Source organism: Lynx canadensis, chromosome F2, assembly GCF_007474595.2.
Source record: "Lynx canadensis isolate LIC74 chromosome F2, mLynCan4.pri.v2, whole genome shotgun sequence".
Taxonomy (NCBI): Eukaryota; Metazoa; Chordata; class Mammalia; order Carnivora; family Felidae; genus Lynx; species Lynx canadensis.
Window position 1 is genome coordinate 45,048,254 of NC_044320.2, and position 19,454 is coordinate 45,067,707.

The following is a 19,454-nucleotide window of genomic DNA, read 5'->3' on the forward strand; positions in this document are numbered from 1 at the left end:
TTTAGTAAGTCAACAAGTTCTTGTTTCTAGGCACTTACAGACTAAAGGAAAATAATAATAACAATAATAATAAACTAAATACAAATAATACTAATTACTAGTGTGTGGTTACTAGAAACCAACATGTATGAACTGGGGTACCCAGCCCCGGCCAGGTGGGAGTTGGTGCTGATGAAATGGAGACCAGGACAGTAAGCTAGGTGAAATAGGTTGGGTGAAGTTCTCAACTCCCAATGGCAGCTCAAAGGCCTTCAAGTAGGAAGGGTGGTGAACAAGAAATGATAATTCCTACAACTTGCTTTAAAAAAAAAAAAAAATCAAAACCCTTTGAGTTATATTTTTTCTGCAAGATGGAAAATGGTTTTAAAGAAGATCTAAGACAGGAAAGAAGAATCAGTATGTGAAAACATATGGAAAGGAAGAAAAAATCACACTCATTTGTTCAATAACAGTAAAAATATGATGAAATTACCAATTAAATTCTCAAAAACACAACAGATCTGCTCCTTCAGCTAGTTCATGACACCTGGACCAAAACAATACATTAACAATCCTGTACCAGCATTAGTTTGTGCAAATTTCCTTCTTCAACACCCATGAGTCTTAGAATATTCTTCAATTTCATTTACCCTAAATAACCTTCATTATTCTAAAAGGTTTTAAGCTTCAACCTGATTTCTAAGAGCCATGGCTTAAATGCCTATCTCCTTATCTCCCTCTATTTTGTCTGAGACATAGTGCTATGTTTATATATTTATTCCAAAACCCTTAAAGCAAGAATTTGGGATTGTATTATTCTCAATTATATATAAGGACAAAATAAAGCCAGGATAAAATTCTAAAACAAAGAGGATTTTCCCTATTTCTAAATTGTAAAATTGTTTAAGAATAACAATTTGAACGAACAAATGATTTAATTCATACATCTTTTATTCTTCTTTTGGCAAACATCAGATAACATGAGCAAAACTATATTGCTCACTATAGTTACATACATTCTTTTTTGCTTTATATAAGTTTGTAAACATATGTAAGTGGATAAAATTCTTGGCTAAAGACATATTCCAAAACTCTGACATATACTTTTCTGAATTAAGAGAAAAGACAGCTTATGAAACTTCCATTAGACCATAATCATACAGCAAACTAAATTAGTATATACTGTTTTTAAATTACATCTGCCATTTTTTAAAGACTTCAGTTTTTGGTTACAGCTAAAATGATTTTTATTTGAAGTTTTATGGAAGAACAGAAGCTGACAACACAAATCTTATAACAATATCTGCCCATTTAAAAATAAAAAATAATAAAAATAAACCTATAATCAAGAAGGTTCCATTCATCTTATTAAGAAAAAATAATTACGAGGAAGTTATTTTAAATATAGATGGCATCTGTACTAACTAGGTTTATGATACTTTTTTTATTACTTCTTAATGCTTATCTTTTGATTTTAAAGTAACAGATGATTTCATAAAAAAAGTCAGCCATTTACCATTTTATAATTTAATTCTTTTATAATTTCAGACCCAAACAGTTTCAGATCAAGGATTACAAAACAGTCAGCCTTCAGAATATACTTTGTTAGGCAAACAGAACAGTTTTTCATCATTTGAGCTAGAACACCTTCGTGCAGTACTTGCTATAGCTGACCACAGTCCCTACCAGCTTCCCACATTGTCATCAGGTGGGCATGTGAGACTAACAACTGGTTTTAATATCATAAAACCCAATATTTACTTACAAAAATTAGTTGCGCTCATGGAGCAAAAATTGAAATATTATAAATTTGATGCTAAATCTTAGTATTTACTCCTAATTTGGGAAAAACAGATGAAACCAAAAGTTTCATTTTCATTAATACTTAGTTACATAACAAATTATCAGCGAGACATGTTTCTACATACAGATACTATCTTCTTAGAATAGTGTTAAGAATAATGTGAAATCTGAGCCAGATAAATCATTCATATCAGAAAGTATTGTATACTAATTTTACTATTCAGTCTTAGCTCCCAAACAGTGGCTTTCAACTTGATCCCTATATGTAACATAAACATTCTCACATATCTGAAATAAATGTAGGCTAACTAACTTTCTTCTAATCCTGGAGAATGAAACAAAAACAGAGGTCTGGTAAGACAAATTGAAAATGAGGAGAATTTGAAGTAAAGTTGGCCTTGGACCCTTTTACATTGCTACTCCTTCAGTGTGTACAAGTTAAAAAAAAAAAAAAAATGAGAGGCCACAAACTATGAGTGGAAAAGACCACAAGGAAAGCAAAGCAGCTAAGTGGTGACAAGGAAAACATAACGAAGAATATAAAAATTTGCAGTTTTGAATATGATCAAGAAATGATGGTACTGGAGCTTCTGGCTGGTTCACTTGATAGAGCAGGCAACTATTTATTGTGGGGTCATGTGTTCAAGTCCCCATGTTGGGTGGAGAGATTACTTAAAAAATAAAAAAATAGAATAAAAAAATAAAAGACACTAAAAAACTGTAAGAAAACATGATGGTACTTCTTTAGAGGTCTGATCTGATAGGAACACCTATTTACCTTTAAATTTCTCATTTCTTACACTTAACTGATTCCCATGTGAATAAATATTTTAAAATTTTTAGTTATTAAAGCAAGCTTTTTAGCTGCACTTTGATGGGGTTATATAAAAAGCTTCATAGTATTAATTCCATCAAGTACCAGGGTTACTGAAATCAGATACATTTATAAGCATTAATTAGATTTGCTGTCACCTTTACCACATTTTTGCAATGACCAAGTCATTTCATTTCTTCAAGAAAGTTACATTAAAATGGTTACTGAAAGCTTTTAGTAATAAGGAGAAAAATCAAATTTATTTCAACGCATAACAGAATGTTCAAGACCCTATATTAGTAAAAATATCAGCAAATAGGTACTATCTTGGTCTGTAAATGATGTATTCCACAACGACTCACAAGTGTTTTTAAATACCACAAAGGGAACACTGGTTAAAGTTTATCTCTGGCATACTTTAAAAAAAAATCTGTTAGTAGCTTTGCCATAAAACTGATTTAAGGTAGTTGTGTTTTTCAGTAATGTCAGAACAATCCAGCACTTGTAAGAAGACTCAGATCGGCACACTGTACTAAAACATAATTGTGTAACATTTTGTAAACTAGCTGCAATTTTCAGTAGCTGTGTTCACCAACTGTGTAACAGAATTGTAATGTTCTCCTAAGCCGTATGCATGTCTCATATATCTGAAATGAGAAAAGGAGAAATGAGTAGTTTAGACGAAAGTAATTCATTGTATATAAATGTTTATTATGTATATAAAACCAAACACTCAATGAATCACTCCACAGGGGTATCATTCAAAGACTTCATTGACATATTACTTAAAAGTTCAAACCCATTTGAAAAGCTTCAGCAGTCAGTAAAATCTGGTTCAATAACTCTGTCTGCTGAGTTTAAGTCAGGGAAAACACAATCATTAGGGGGCAAAGGAAAATTACTGAGATGCTGAGTACTCAATAACCTTAAATTTTTACCTAAATCTAAGCCATTAATGATTACCTTGGTAGTCTGGCTAATAAACAACACTAAAGCCAACAGCAAACTCTCCATGCTGTGTTTCAAAAAAGAATTCTCAATCATGTACAATACTTTGACAATACGAAGAAAAACTCTCTAAGGAATAACCAATTAGGCAACATGAATATATTTCCGCTTTTGTTCTTGTTGAAACTTAGCATTATTAATGTCACACTAAGACAGTATGAAAACTAATCCTAAAATCTGTAATCTTTAGAAATGATTTTATTCTTAACTCATACACAAGAATAAACCACTAGAAGTTTAAACAATTATCTAAATCACATATTGACTGACAATGCTTTCTAATTTTATAATTGCCTTTAACATAAAATAAGCGTAATTAATGCAACCGAAGACATATTTTTTCTAATTAATCAACATATACAACCTAACATCTTTGAATAATTCTTTTTGTCTTAACTATGAAAAATGTAACAGTAGAAATTTCCAGGTACTTACACAAGTATTAATGGGTTTTTTTGATATTCTTCACCAACTACAATAGGAGGAGAATCTGCCTGTATTATCTCTATTGGTGTTTGTAAAATATGAGACAAGGCTCTTAGCTATAGGAAAGAAAATGTATTAGTAAGGAAAATAAAAAGGTAAATCTCACTCAAGTCATAAACTACTGAGTATGCATGAATAGGGCAACCATCATCCAACAGAGATCTACTCTGTTCCTCACTATACACCAAGAGCCTGCCTGCCACAGAGTAGACATTTAATACGATTTGTTGAAAAAACAAATGTAATATTTATTAAACGCAGAAATTTCAAGCCCTGGCTACACAACAGCTTTTTAGAAATAGCAATACCATAGTTAATGAAGTAAAGGTTCATTATACTAGTCCCTCTACTTTTGAATACTGCTTGAAAACTGCCAGTTTTTAAAAATACTATCACTCAGGCACCAGATCAAATCAATTACAATTTGGGAGGGGCTGGGAGAAGGAGAGAAAGAACAGGAAATATTAGGAGGTTTATTCTTCTAAAAGCTTTCAGATGATTCTAATGTACTAGTGCTGAAAACCACTGTTCCATAATATTCAAGGCATGAGTAGCTAAGTTATGTATGTGAATTGTACTATCCTTTCATGGATTTTCCACATGATTAATACACAATGTTAATTTCATACCATACATTATAAAAATAGAGTTTAAAGGCAGATGAATAACAGTTAATGATAAATATTGGTAGTAACACTGTTTAGACCTACTATGACCAGGAACACTAAGCATTTTATGTATATTAACTCATTCAATCCTGACAATAATCCTATGGGATAGGTAAAGACCTAGAATCTAAAGCGAGTGGTCAAGATGCCTGCCCAAAGTCAAGCGTAAAGAAATAAAGTGACCTGCAACTGAACTGAGAAGTCTGACTCTGGAGCCCAAGTTCATAAATTAATCATTCAACAGTCCTCAATCTTAGTGCCCTCACATCTATGTATTTGCCCAATTATAAGAACATTTTGTCTGGAACATGGTCCTTTTAGGATGTTGTAAAAGAAGGGTAAGAAATTTCTTCAAATATATGGAAATTCTGTACTGCACAGTAGCAAACTTAATCCCACACTCTACCTCATAAAATGTTCCTTTGAGGTATTTTTTTCTTATACCTGAAATTACATTTTTAAAAGCCAGCACAGAATGGAGAGTGTGAAGCAAGCTCTGGAAATCTTAACATCCCTTCGAAGTCTTTAAAAATAATATAAAGAATTTCTCTTGAATAATTTAAATTTATCCCATTGTAAAAACAGCAATTCCTATGTCAAATGAATTCATAGACCAAAAATTTATGAGTAAATGTCCTTCAAAAGATGTTGTAAAGTTTTTTTTCTCTCTTTAAAAAGACTTGCTTAGGTCTGTAGTTCTATTAATTTGTGCTCCTCAAGAAAGTTCAAGCACCTTTATTCCTAATGGAGTCACAAAGCTACTATGACAATTTCCTGAGTTTCAGAGACCCAGGAGAGGCATACAAAACGAATGGACACAGTTCCCTCTGGTGGCTCAGAAGAGGTACAAATACAGACTTACTGAGAAAAAGACGTTAAAGAAGCATTCACGTCATTTCTCCAAAAAGTATAGTTCTTGAAGTGAAATACTCAGATCCACAAACCATTCAAGGTGACTAATTACCACTACACAATATTAATTCTACTGCTAGATTCATCCATCTGGCACGTTAGCTTACAAAGTTCTATGCATACAATACTTGTCTTATTTAATGTCCACAAATGACCTACCAAGTACATACAGGGGTTTTATTATCCCTATTCAATTAGGACACTCGAGCTCAGGAAACATGGCTGACTCCCCGCAGGTCACAAAACTGAAAGGTAGAAGGAAAGCCAGGACCCAAACCTAGGACTTTCTCTCCTATCCCCTGACTTTTGAATACCCCAGGCTGCCTTATCACCACTTGGAACTATTAGATGTTTATTCTGTTTTAATAAAGCAAAGTTAAAGTAAGATAAAGCTTTAAAAAAATCCTGATGAATTCCCTACAAGTGGCTGAACATACTGTCTTCCTACATGTGAATTTTGATGCATCAGATACTGCTCTGAAGTCAGTATCAACTGGAATTCCAATTATGATGTACCGTGGCAGGATCTGACCCATAATTTCACATAAAAATACGGTTTTCTCTTTACTTTATAATAGTGATTTTCATCAGCTGAGCCACTAGGCTAAATCTTACTATACTTGAATAAAATCATCACTTTCATAAGTCCAGAAAATCAAATATATTGCCAGGAGCAGCATCGCAAATGGAAACACCCAAGAGTAACATTAGCCTTACCAACCCACAAATCAACCACTGGGCTATTTAAAATGAAATAGTGTTTTACTTCCCAAAGATACATACTTAACGGCCTAAGAATGTTAATTCCCCATTTCAATGCTTCATGAGTAGAGAAACGGCAAATACGTAACAAAAAGGGATACTCAAAGAGAAAGTGGGACCATCTGAAAAATACATCTGATATGGGATTTAGAAATAATTTAACAATCCACAAATACTATGAATAATTACAAACTTACCTCAAGCTGACCTCCCCATGCAGCTGTGTTGACAATATCATCACAGTACTTCCTAAACTCTTCTGTAGAAAAAATGAGAATATAGCACTTAATAATTTTCATAACTCATGTTACCAGATCCCTTTTATAGCTCCCACAATTCCTGATCATTACTCAAGTTGTAAACCTACTCCTTTCTCTACCTGCACTCTCTAGAATTTAATCCAATTCCCAGATCCAAACTTAACTCGCTCCAACTTTCCACCACCTCTCCATCTGAGAGGAAAGCAATTCATTTCTGTTTCTCTCCCTCACGCTGAGGCCTAGGGACTTAATTACATAGCAAGCCTATTCTTCTCTCTTTAGCTAAGCAACCCTCAAAACTGCCACCATACTCAATATTTTGACATGTATTTTAAAATCCAAACCTGCATCTGAAAAAATACACTGAACTAAAACACTGCAGCCTTAAATTGGGTCCACTGTAAGACCCCACAAGAGATGTGAGAAGAGGGGCACCTGGGTGGCTCAGTCGGTTAAGCATCCAACTTTGGCTTAGGTCATGAGCTCACGGTCTGTGAGTTTGAGCCTTGCATCAGCCTCAGTACTGACAGCTCAGAGCTTAGAGTCTGCTTCAGATTTTGTATCTCCCTCTCTCTCTCTGCCTTTCCCCAGCTCACGCTCTGTCTCTCTCTCTCAAAAATAAACATTAAAAAAAAAAAAAGATGTGAAAAGAGAATCAGGGTAAAACTAGAAAGGAGTTGAAACTCCTTTGCCAGCAGTAGCATCAAACAGTGCCTCTATTTGTTATTTTTAAAGCATTTACCTTATTTGCTTCAGTATCAGTTCTAGCCAAAGAAAGGACTTCCTGGACTAGTCATGAGAGTAGGACCTAAGTGCAGTTTAATGGCACATCTTGAGCATACACACCTTATACACAAAGTTAAAAATGGGAAACTAATACCCTTCCTGTTTAGAGGAAAGGAAAAAAATTATGGACATGTACAGAAAAGTATGTCCTGTGTGTTTGCCTCATTCACTGCTATATTCCCAGCGCTCAGGGTCCTAGAAGTGCCTAGAAGAGTCCCTGGCACATAGTGGCCTTCAATAAATATTGACTAAATGAATAAGAAATTAAGTCTTTTGTCTTTTTTTAAAATTCAGCATGCTGAGTTGCCAACTCTTTTCCACTGCCCTGCAACTAGCAGAGTCAGGGACTCCATTAAAGTAAAGTCAACCTTAACCATCCCTTCTCCTACCCCTCCTGGTCATTTGACTTGCCAATGGATACTGCCACACCTGCAATCTTCTCTTAAGGACGAACTTTCCTCTATTATATCTCTGACTCTCCCCAACACTCTTTCAGATTTTCACCTGCTCTCTCCTTTACTGGCTAGTTTTTCTTTTTTCTTTTTTCTTTTTTTTACCTCCCCATAAATATTCTATCTTAATTGTCAAAGGTATTAGAGAGAATAATAAGGCAGGTTATTAACTCATTTGATTTTGGTTTTGCAGAGTCAAATTTTGCCTAAGTATTGTGGCTTATTGAAAGTAAAATTGAATTTCCCAAAGTATAGGATAAAAGGATTTGGTTTTCCGATCATTCTCTGCTTATGGTCTTTGGACCCTATACTTCCACAGACTAGTCAAAGCATACCTCCCTCTATGCCTACTCTGTGACATGTGAACTCAGAAACATAATTTTCTCAGTAATAATAATGAATCCTATTCCACTTTTGCCTTAAACAATATACTAGTATCTATTATAATATAAAAAACAATTCTGCCTAAATTTTGAGACTTTTTCCTCCATAAGAACTATAATAGGTTTTTCTTCTTCTCAATGCCAGGAATCACTTTATTTAACAGCAGCAACAAGACATAGTAAAGAAAAATAAATTACCTAGAGTATACATATCTCCCGTATTAGGGTTTGTTAAAAATGGCAGAAAGTCTTCCACATGGCCTTTTATATATTCAGCAGTTTGACTTCTCAAGGCAGCCACAGTCAAAGGGCATTTCTGTTCTTTGAGTTGATCTTCAATGGCTCTATACATACAGTGGCCATCAGATGGAATCTGTTTAATTTCCAACTGTCTTGCTGCCAATATTTGAGCAAGTTTTTCACTTTCTAAGTGTCTGGCTCCAGATAAGTTCTCAATTTCAGCTTCAGCTATCCTTTCTTCCCGCTCCTTTTCCAATGCAGCTTTTTTGTCCTAGGAGGAGAATATAGGAAAGTTAATTCACAATAATGAGGACTATTTTACATTTATTAAGGGGATAGAAATGTAAGACCCTCAAGACTTTTGCCATTTTTGTCCCTTCTCCCACAAGCATTATCATATTGATGATCTCATCACTTGTAGAATTTTCTATACTGGGAATTCCTTTAAGGGCAACTATCTTTCTCATCTGCATGTACCCAGCACCGAGCTCTATACCAGGACAAAAAAAAAAAAAAAAACCTTCAAATTTTTCTTTAAAGTCTACTTAAAAACTACATGAGGGGTGCCTGGGTGGCTCAGTCGGTTAAGCATCTGACTTTGGCTCAGGTCATGATCTCACGGTTCATGAGTTCAAGCTCCGCATCGGGCTCTGTGCTGACAGCTCAGAGTCTGAAGCCTGTTTAGGATTCTGTGTCTCCCTCTCTCTCTCTGCCCCTCCCCCACTTGCATTCTGTCTCTGTCTCTCTCTTTCAAAAATAAATGAACATTAAAAAAAAAAAATTTAAATACGTTTCTAAAAGCTTTAGTTACTGATTTCAAAGTACTGCCTTAATACTGTGTTGTGCTAGGCCTTAAAGCAACATCATTATCATATTTATGCCAAGCTAATCCAAGCTTTTTAACTTATCACTCCACTACTGAGGCATTAGCATGCTAAATCACCTGTGCAGTATTAATATGCCAAAGACTTTAGACGGGTAGGGGAATTCTATTTATCTAGCCTAAAGAAAAAAACAGTGCATGTGTACGTACACACACACACACACACACACACACACACTTAACTGAAACAACAGATAAAAACATTCTTATAAAAAGTTAAAGTATCATGATAGACAAAAGTTCCTCTAATGACCAATGCCAATTTCAGTGCCTGCTGTAGAAGTCAGGTGTGTATCTTTCTAGATTTTTTTTCCTAAGCGCTTTAACAAATATTGATGTACTCAAAATATAGAAAAAATACTTTAACAAAAATGGTATCACATTATATTCTGCAACTTGCTTTCCTTATTCAAATGTCAGAAGAGTTCTTCCCATGGCAACATATGCAAGGATTAGGTATGGGTGGGGCATGAGATCTATGACATGAAGGATGGATGAGAAGTAGAGTGGCAAGGCTGGGGGGAAAGAAAGAAATCCTGACAGTTGGACTAGCAAGGATCAAAGCCAGAAAGCACTGTTTCATAGCTGAACACAGTGCATATAGCTAGGGTACCACAGAAACATGTCAAGAGCTAAGAAAAGATATGTATATAGCTAATATATACTAAATCTACACATACATAGTTAAAAATTAGAAAAATATACACAAAATATTCATAGTGCTTTTCTCTGGATGGTACAATTACAAAATAATTTGTTTGCCCCCCATGCCCATTCCCCATCTACCTCCCCTCTAGCAACCATCAGTTTGTTCTCTGTATTTAAGAGTCTCATTTTTGTTTACAAAATAAGTTTTGTTTTGTGTGTGTGCACACATGCATGCTTTTCTGCATCTAATTCTCTACCATGAATATGCTTCATTTATATGCTGGTCATGACTGCTTTTCAATTTAAGAGAATAAAAATCAAGAAAAAGTAAGAAAAGGTAAAGACTGTCATGTCCCTAGCTCTCATTCCTCCTTGGGGCAGAAAAATTAATGGAAAGGCAAATTTCAATGTAACTTACTGTCACACATTTGAACTACTTGCCTGGTAGGTGCCATACTAGAACCTAAAGTGATTTGTAAGTTACCTGAATCAAAAGCAGTATTATCTTCCTAATGAAATATACACCTGTTTAAGTTTATTCCACCCAAATCCAACCATGCCAGAAATAACATGAACAAATTTATTTCACTGCATACCTACAACTGTGCATCACAGCGGCATAAAAATCTTAAAACACAAGATGGCACTGTTACTTTATGAAAGTCTAAAAAACATTTTCAGAGGGGAGAGGGAGGATAAGCACCTTGGATATCATCTAATCCAAAACCCCTCATTTTCCTCTGAGGAAACAGCACGCAGAAAGATTTCCAAAGGCCATACAGCTGGTTTAGAAGCAGAGTGGGACCAAGGACAACACAGAGCGCTCCTTCTATCCAGGCACCTAAATCAGAATAAAAGTTGGAGCAGATGGGAGCTGGAGTTAATGATGTTATGTACTAGTTACTGGAAGAGTGGAATTTTATACTAAACCGTTTAAGCTTCTAAAATCTAATCCAAGCATTTCACTTTTGTCCTCAAGCTCCACTTTAATGTTACACAGTAACTATGTTTCCTTTCCAGGGCACAAGGTGGGAAATTCACTGGATTCTTTTCCCAGCCACTAATAGTTTCCCAGTGGCACTAGGCACTGTGGTTTCTACAGCCCAAGTGCTGGAGACAGAATGGCAACAATTAAACCTAATAAAAGCATATATGTAAGATGAAAACAGCACTTAACTTCATAAATATATTGTCAGTAAAACTAGAGTCCTGTCAATGAAGTCATGCAGCAAAGTCAACTCTGAAGAGGAATCTTAAGAGCTGGGTACCAGTCCTGGGTTGGTATCAAACTTTCAGTATGCCACTGACAATTTTGAAAAATGAAGAAATTGAACTAGAACTCATTCTGGCTCTCAAATTTCCTATTTTTGGAACCCAGTTCTCCTGAGTTCTACTTGGGGCTCTTTCCAGCATACCAAAGAGCTTCTTCCATTCAAGTCTGCTGAATTAAATAAAATACTCCCCTTTTTTTCTCAATTAAAAATAAGAGATTTGTCCTACGATACTCCAATAATAAATATTTATAAATTTTTGTCATGTTTTTCTAAAAGAGAGTTGTATCTCTCCCAAAGACAAACACCATTCTTTTTATTCCTTGGTGCTTTTGTCTAAAAAAAAAAAAAAAAAAAAAAAAAAAAAAAAAACTTCAAGTTTCATTTTCTTATATAAACTTTTAAGTGTTTTCAGTTCCAGAATCTTATTAATACTATTAATATAACAAAGCAATAAAAAAAAAACTTTGGGAATTACTTCTAGGGTGTTTTCTCTGCCAAGTATTTAAGCAGCTGACTACAAAAGATACTAAATTTTTTGAGGGTATAGTTGAAAAGGTATGCATTTTAGCTATGCATTGTTTTAGGAGAAAAGTAACAAAATGTTTGAGAAAAGGCAGTTTAATTTTTTGTTTTGGTCCAGCTGGGGTCCAGCTGGGGATGAATAAGATTAGATACAGACAGGAAGGAGTTGGGGCCTATGTTTTCCAAAATTAAATAGGCTACTCCAAGATGTATCAATTACTAAGTAGAGGCAATCCCAATAAATATTTTGTTATGCTACTGCCAAGCAAAAACTCTGCCCTTTGCTTTTGATCTATAGCAGCTAGATGACAACTATAAGGCTATCACAAAGAGAACATGTATCTTAAGTAGGGAGTTAAAACAGATAACCTCCAAGATACCATAAAATCTAAGTTTCATGATTCTGTGAAATTCACAATCATAATATTTACTCAAGAATACAATCTTATATAAGCATGAAAATGTTTGACCATTTGCAACTTAATCAACTTTCAAACAACAAAAAACAAGCTACTGGTGTTGGGTTGAATTTGTAAGAGGCACACTACGCAGGACTGAACACAGTAAACATACTATCATTGGCTGACCCGCTAGTTCTCCAGGCACTGTGTTAGGGCTTTGGCAACAGTACATTACTTAATACTTACAATAACTCTACAAAGCAGGTATTATTTCACCCATTTTATACATATGAAACAGGTTTAAAAAGGTTGAGAATCTTACCCAAAGTCACAACAGTAAGTAGGATTAAAACCTTCAAAAGTCTGATACCAAATACCATGCCCAATTAAACTGGGTACTACTAAATTATAAAACGCTAAGTTAGCTTAAAAATAAGTATTTAAATCCTATAAAACATCAAGTGTTAGTAAAACAATACTAGAGACTAAACAGACTGTTTTTAAAACCCCTTTTTCTTTTCCCAAGTGAACAGCCCTTACTTATCTAATCTCAGTCCCATAGTTTTGATTTCATGAACTCACTACTTCCAACAAATCAGTTTCCTTATAGCTCTCACCATGATGCAGAATTGTTTCATGCCCACATGCGTGCTATTTATCGTACTTCAAATATCCTCTTTAAATAACTATTTTCTTAAAATTCTAACTCATTTAACACTTGTCACAATGAACTTTTCCTTCTCTGAATTCCCACTGCAGCTAACCATTACATAGGTACCTGCATAAACCTCAGAATTTTGGACACCTGTGTATCTTGCTTAATTTCTAGATTCAAATCCTTGTTTCACCACTTAGTACCGTAGTTTTTAACCAAAATTGTGCATCAGAAACATCTGGGCCCACACTGTGTAGATTCTAAATTATTAAGTCTGGGATAATATATTTGTAAAAAATATTCTTTGCACACTCCCCTTCTATGCCCACTCTCTTAAGAGAACTAGAAACGGAACATGTTATTTTATACTGGTTAGGCCTATTTTCTTAAAATGAGATTAAGAATCTACTTCACAGGATTATAATCAGGAGTAAATGAGATTTCATATAATCTATAATAAGCCTAGCATTGTACCTAGCAAACAGCAAATGCCTAATAAATGTTAGCTCAGGTCCTTTGACAAGGAACTCCATCATTTTTTTTCCTACTCCCTTCCTACACAACACCTAAGAGAGTAATAAGCATACAGCACTAACTTAATTACTTGGTGACATGACATTCATACCCGTCTCTTTTGTGCTTTTGATATCCGAGGTGGCTGATTCTCAAGAACCAAGTTTGAAATGTTAACAGCAACAGAATCTATCTGAAGGAAACAAAAAGCATTAACGAATTAATGAAAAATACTTTTAATTTATCATTCAAAGTATTAGACTATTAAATTATTGAAAAAAATCACAAATGCATGTAATCCCACAACTCATATTTGAATAATACTACTAGATACGTTATTACAAGACATGGTTGTGTCTCCTTTCTCTATTTTTAAGGGAGAATTCGTCCGATTCCCAAAAGGTTTTCTTACAGCTCTCCAAAGATAATGCTCATCCCTGCATGCTTTTCCTTCTTGCTTCCAATTCCTACTCCATTAACCCAAATACTTTCTGTATGTGCCAACTCATTCAGCAGTCCACCCTTCCCTTCTCTAAGTATTGACAGTACCTATAGGATACATAAGGTCCTGCACTGGCTCAGTTCACTACTGCCTTCATAAGCTCAAATGTGGCAGGAAAGGCCATTCTCCATCTTAATTAGCCAGAACCTGATGAACCCTGCTTCTTGACCGTAGTAACATATTGAGCTTTCTCTATCCTTTCCCATTTACAAACTGGTAACTATAGGTAGAAAAGTTAAGGTATTGTTCAGATAGCACAACCAATCTTAATCATCAAATGGCTATCATGTGTTTGCTAAAGAAGATGCTAGACTTTTAACGATCAGGATTAGTAGCTAGCATTTTATTATTGCAACTATACTTAAACCAGTTTTTAGTAGGATACATACATAATGCATATAGAGACCTCTAGTAACAATAGAGCCAGCACTCTTCAAGGCTATTCCCAAATTATCAAAATATCAAAACCAAATTAAGATTTCAAATAATAGTTACATCAACTTTAATAAAATGAATATTGTTATATTTTTCAGAGGAATCTGCTAAAATCTACAAACTGCCATGCTGACAATAGGCAAGAAACAGAAAAGCATCTGGAAAGCAATGACATAAGAATTCATATAGCATTCAGAAAGAAAACAAGCTTAAGTCAATGAAAGAGACAATAGGTCAAAGTAAAATGGGAGCTTGTATTTTAACAAACAACGTGTAGCTTAAGAATCAAACATTTTTGTCCTTGGAAACGTAGGAAAGCTCAAAACTGCAAATGAGAAGATAATTGGAATACCATGATTGTGACAACACAAACACCTGGGCATCATACTAGGTTACTTGGGAATAAAATATGCTAAGACACAGAGGCGCCTGGGTGGTTCAGTTGGTTTGAGTGTCCGACTTCGGCTCAGGTCATGATCTCATGGTCTGTGGGTTCGAGCCCAGCGTCCGGCTCTGTGCTGATAGCTCAGAGCCTGGAGCCTGCTTCGGATCCTGTGTCTCCCTCTCTCTCTGCCCCTCCCCCACTCTCACTATGTCTCACTGTCTCTCAAAAATAAATAAATAAAAATTTTTTTTATTAAAATATGTTAAGGCACAGAAGGCCAGGATCTTGATGACTAGCTAACAGGGCTAAAGAAAATGAGAATATGTTTAATATAATGACCACTGTTAATCAGTACAGACAAGTTGTTTTCCCTGTCAAGAACAGACCAAAAATAAACTTAATAAAACCACATTACGGTAGATAAAACTTTGCACAGACATAACATTCTAACTATCGAAAATGGAATAATGTTATGGAGGCTGTGATCCTTGGTATCCAAACTCATGCAATAAACTACCACACCATACAAAGTTGTAACAGAATTCAATATTCACATCTTGGGAGTAAGACCATCCTGATTTTGAATTCTAGCTTTGGCACTTAATAGCTGTTCAGAAGTAAGTTCTTGATCTCTCTGAGTCTATTTCCCTCTTGAAAAATGAGATTCTTTACATTCACTTCATGGATAATATCTTAGTATGTTACTATAAAAATTACGAGATAATACAAATATGTTGAAGTGCTTGGCACACAATACCTATTAGCCACAGTAAGTATTAGTTAAAATGACAGTATGCTCCAATTTACCCAAGAAACGTAAATTTTCACTCATTACAACTTGTTCATAAAGCACTTTATAATCTAAAAATGATTTCATATTTGCTGTCCCATTTGATTCTTACAGAATCTCGTGCTTAAGCAGCAGAAGTATTTATATCACATTATATGTGGAGAAGTTTATGCTCAGGAAGTTTAAGTAACTTTACCAAGGTTACAAGACTATTTAATGGCAATTCTGGGACTAGAAGTCCTAACTTCCATTTGGTGAAGCTTCCTCTAGTCCACTTTATCAATCTGTTCCTCTATGGGGCAAGTAAATAGTTGACGCGTACTTTTTTTGCTGACCTCCCTTACAAAAACACATTACCATGTAAACCTGGTCACAGAAATATTAATGAATGGTGACGCATGATTGTGACTTCCGTTCCCTCTAATTGTACGATGTCATATAGTCAACAGTTTAATATTAGAGATGGGCAGTGGCTTTCAAATGCTGTAGGCAAAGAGAAACATTACTTTACATACTTTACTTTCCTTAGAAGTCAGCTTCAGTTGCTCCAGTTCTTCTTTATGTTTCTGTTCCATTTCTGCTTCCAACTTAGCAACATCTTCGGTGAGTTGCTTCCTCCTCTTTTTGTCATTCTTGGGAACAGCATTCTTCATACCCTGAATTCTGGCTGAAAAGCCACCAAAATCATTAAGTCAACAATTCAGGATTGAGAGGAAATGAGAAATGGGGACAATAAGGGGAGAAAGGTGGAAACAAATAATGATAGAAGAGTAACTGCGTTATTAGACATTTACAGATAAGAGCTCAGATGGAGACAAAAAGAAAATCCTCAAAACTGTACGTTTGTTTAGTGTGATAGGAAAAGGAAAAAGAAAAATGACTCAAGTTTTAAATCTTTTAACTATCCCTTTTCAGTCCTCAAAATTGAGGTGAGGTATTTTAAGAGCATCCATTAGATCCAAGTGTCGGTAACAGGTTCAGGAACGGGAAAGGGAGACAGGGGAGGGGGCGGTTCAGTCTGGGCCCAACACCACGGCTTGGAGGTATTCTCAGACACCAGCACCCAGGCGGTGACATGGGGAAGCCGAGACGTGGCGGATCTAAGAAAAGGAAGCTTCTGAAGATCTGGCGGATTAAGGGACCACCGGGATAGGGGATTAAGAGGGAAGAGGATACTAGCTACTTTGGGAAAGTCTAGGAGGAGCCAGATCAGAAGCCTCTCAAGATTCCTCAGAACCGACCCGCCACGCGCCCTTTCCTGGGTCCGGGAGACTTCCCACCCCCTGGTCACCTTGCAGCTCCTTCTTCTCTTTGCGATGCCTTCTCACTAGCTGCTCTTCCTCAGCAAGCTCTTCCGCCAAGATTGCCTCCATGACGACCAGGTAGCCCAGCACACGCGCTGGTAGCTGCCCACGAGCTAACAGGCACCTTCCACCCCTCACCCTCACCCGGGGTGCCATTGGTCGCGGCTGGGACCCAGTCCCGCCTTCGAGGCGGTACCGGATCTAAGCAGAGTCATTGGGCCGAAGAGAAAGGCGATGCGATAGACGCATGCGCACTCCCGTGACTCTGGTCTATGGAGGCGAGGCGGTGGGGGGGAGCGGGCACGACAGCGCGTGGGGGTGTGGCTTGACCGCTGCAGTTTGCTGCTTCGTGATTGGCTAGCGCGTTATAGCTCCTTCAGGAATAAAGCTACGCGTCAGGCTACCGGCTCTGACGTGAGGCGCGCAATGATGACGTGACGGGAGCCATTTTGGAAGTTCGTTACCTTTCGTTGGGTCTTCAGACGGACGGCGTTCTCTAATCGTTTCTTTTGGTCAAATTCCTGAGAAGTGCTGTTCAAAAGGTAAGGAAGAAAAAGAAGACATATAAGTAAAACTGTTAATAACTATCCATGGGAATCTTTGGGCTGAGTCAGTCAAACGGTAGGGAATTAAGTTTTGTTCATTGTTTTAAAGGTCGTAATACCTGAGTTCAGAAACCGCTCACAATTGAGAAAATGCCGCCTCTTGAAATGGATATAGAAGTGGAAACCGAAGAGGTTTTAAGGATGGACCACCATATGGTACAGGAGCTTACAGACCTATGCTCGAAGATAAAGAGGCTACTGTCAGAGCACTTGGAAAAGTATAAGAGAATTGAAAGAGAACGGAAACATGCAAACCCGGTCGGCCACAAAAACGAATTACAGAAATAAATGAAAAAAGAAACTAAGCATGAGGAAAAAAAGGGAAAAGATAGAAGAGACAACTAGAGAATCTGACCAAGAGATGCAATCTACGCATAATAAGAATACCTGAAATAGATGACAAAGCAATTGAAGCAGAGACAAAATTTAGGAACCAATAGTAGAAAATTTTCCAGACTTGAGGGACTAACTAGATCGGCAAATAGAAAAGCTCATAGGCTACCAGAACTTAACGAAAAGAAAGCAACACTTAGACATACCCTAGTGACGTTAAACTGGAAGATAAAGAAAAAATTCTACGAGTATTTAGAGAAAGCAGGTTACTCATAAAGGGGTAAAAGTCAGACTGACCTGAAATTTCTTTTGCAGCTCCGAATGCCAAAAAGACAAGCAATGTCTACAGAGGTTTAAGGGAAAATAATTTTGAGCCAAGAATTCTGTATCCTGCTAAGTTATTTCTATACGAGGGCAACTGGAAGACATTCACAGATACTCAGGAGTTAAAGTATAAAGTATATCACCCAAATGCTGTCCTTGAAAAATTTGTTAAATGACGTTACTGCAACCCATAAAAACCATAAGTTAAAACAATTCAAGGGTAGTGAAGCAATTGTATGAAAAAAATAGGGTAAAAAAAAAAAAACTGGGTAAGCATTAAAGCTAGTTAAACAGCCTTAAGATTAACTTGTTAGATGTGGGGTTATAAGACTAAGTGCAAAAAATAGATTTGTAAGTTAAATGTAAAATTTCACTTTCTCTCATTTTAAACTGCAAAGGTGTGGTAAATGTATAATTTAGAAAGCAAGTAAGAGCTGTTATTTTTAGTATGCATTGTAGACAAAGATATGCAAGCTCTTCAGCTAAACATAAGTAAAATAAAAGGGCTTTGTCAGTGTGGACAGGACACAGTAAAGGCATTCCAAGTGTTAATCTGACAAAATGGGAAATCGGTACAGTTTTGTGTCCTCTATTTTTAATTATAGAGGGGAAAAAAGTAACAATTTTATCTGTAATGTGAATACTGTGTAAAAAGAAAATTTCTAAATTCCTGGTTGGGGAGGTGGTAGATGAAAACTTTGTTTTATGTACATCTTGTCCAGGGAAAAGCAGTAGTTCCTGTTTCATGTAGTAGTTCATTATAAGTAAATTTGGCACTGAAATAAGGTTATGGGTAAATTAGAATATACCAGCTTTATGGATTGGAGAGGAAGTGTGAAAAATAGCAAGGAAACAAAGTCCTAGAAATTGAAGTAGGAGCAACGTTGTTATCAGAATTTAAGCTATAACAAAGTATAAAGCTGTAGGATGTAATATTTAAGCTTTATGTGGTAAATAACGTGGCATTCATATGTAAGATGTTCAGTATCTGAGTGGTAGTTTTACTGATGTATACATAAGTCATTTTAAGTGTAGACTTAAAATTGTTGCATTTTATGTATTTAATAAAGTAATTCTTAACATACATATGGCAAAAACTGATGGACTCTTAAACGTTCATAGTCCTTAGTAAAGTAAGTGAAAGGAGATAAAGTAATTAAATAGGAGTGTGTGTGTGTGTGTGTGTATGTATGTATAGTAGGTATTACTTTGCTACTTCATTTGTATTTTCAGATTATCCTGAAACATGTCTAAATGATCTAACGTTAGGATACAGAGAAAACTTTAATGTATGATCACATTGCACAAATGACCACATTGCAAAACA

At 35.8% G+C, this 19,454-nt stretch overlaps 1 protein-coding gene and 1 long non-coding RNA gene across 4 annotated transcripts; one reads left to right on the top strand and one right to left on the bottom strand.

The window, feature by feature from the left end:
• Positions 1-909: 909 nt before the first annotated feature.
• Positions 910-17,011, bottom strand: OTUD6B (OTU deubiquitinase 6B). 3 transcript variants are annotated; one of them, XM_030304165.1, is made up of 7 exons: positions 16,853-17,011; positions 16,077-16,228; positions 13,562-13,642; positions 8,512-8,824; positions 6,630-6,691; positions 4,040-4,146; positions 910-3,243 (listed from the first exon to the last, which is right to left on the bottom strand). In XM_030304165.1, exons 1-7 carry the CDS (start codon positions 16,932-16,934, stop codon positions 3,159-3,161), a joined length of 882 nt encoding a protein of 293 aa, XP_030160025.1. In that variant the 5' UTR covers positions 16,935-17,011; the 3' UTR covers positions 910-3,158. The 3 variants fall into 3 exon arrangements, with proteins under 3 accessions (XP_030160025.1, XP_030160027.1, XP_030160028.1); XM_030304167.1 differs by lacking the exon at positions 4,040-4,146 and having other exon boundaries at positions 16,853-17,010; XM_030304168.1 differs by lacking the exons at positions 16,077-16,228; positions 16,853-17,011 and adding an exon at positions 10,788-10,925.
• Positions 17,012-17,292: 281 nt separating this feature from the next.
• On the top strand, positions 17,293-19,224 carry LOC115506191. Its single transcript, XR_003966272.1, has 2 exons — positions 17,293-17,407; positions 17,520-19,224. It is a non-coding gene; the product is annotated as an uncharacterized LOC115506191 (long non-coding RNA).
• The last annotated feature ends 230 nt before the right edge of the window (positions 19,225-19,454 follow it).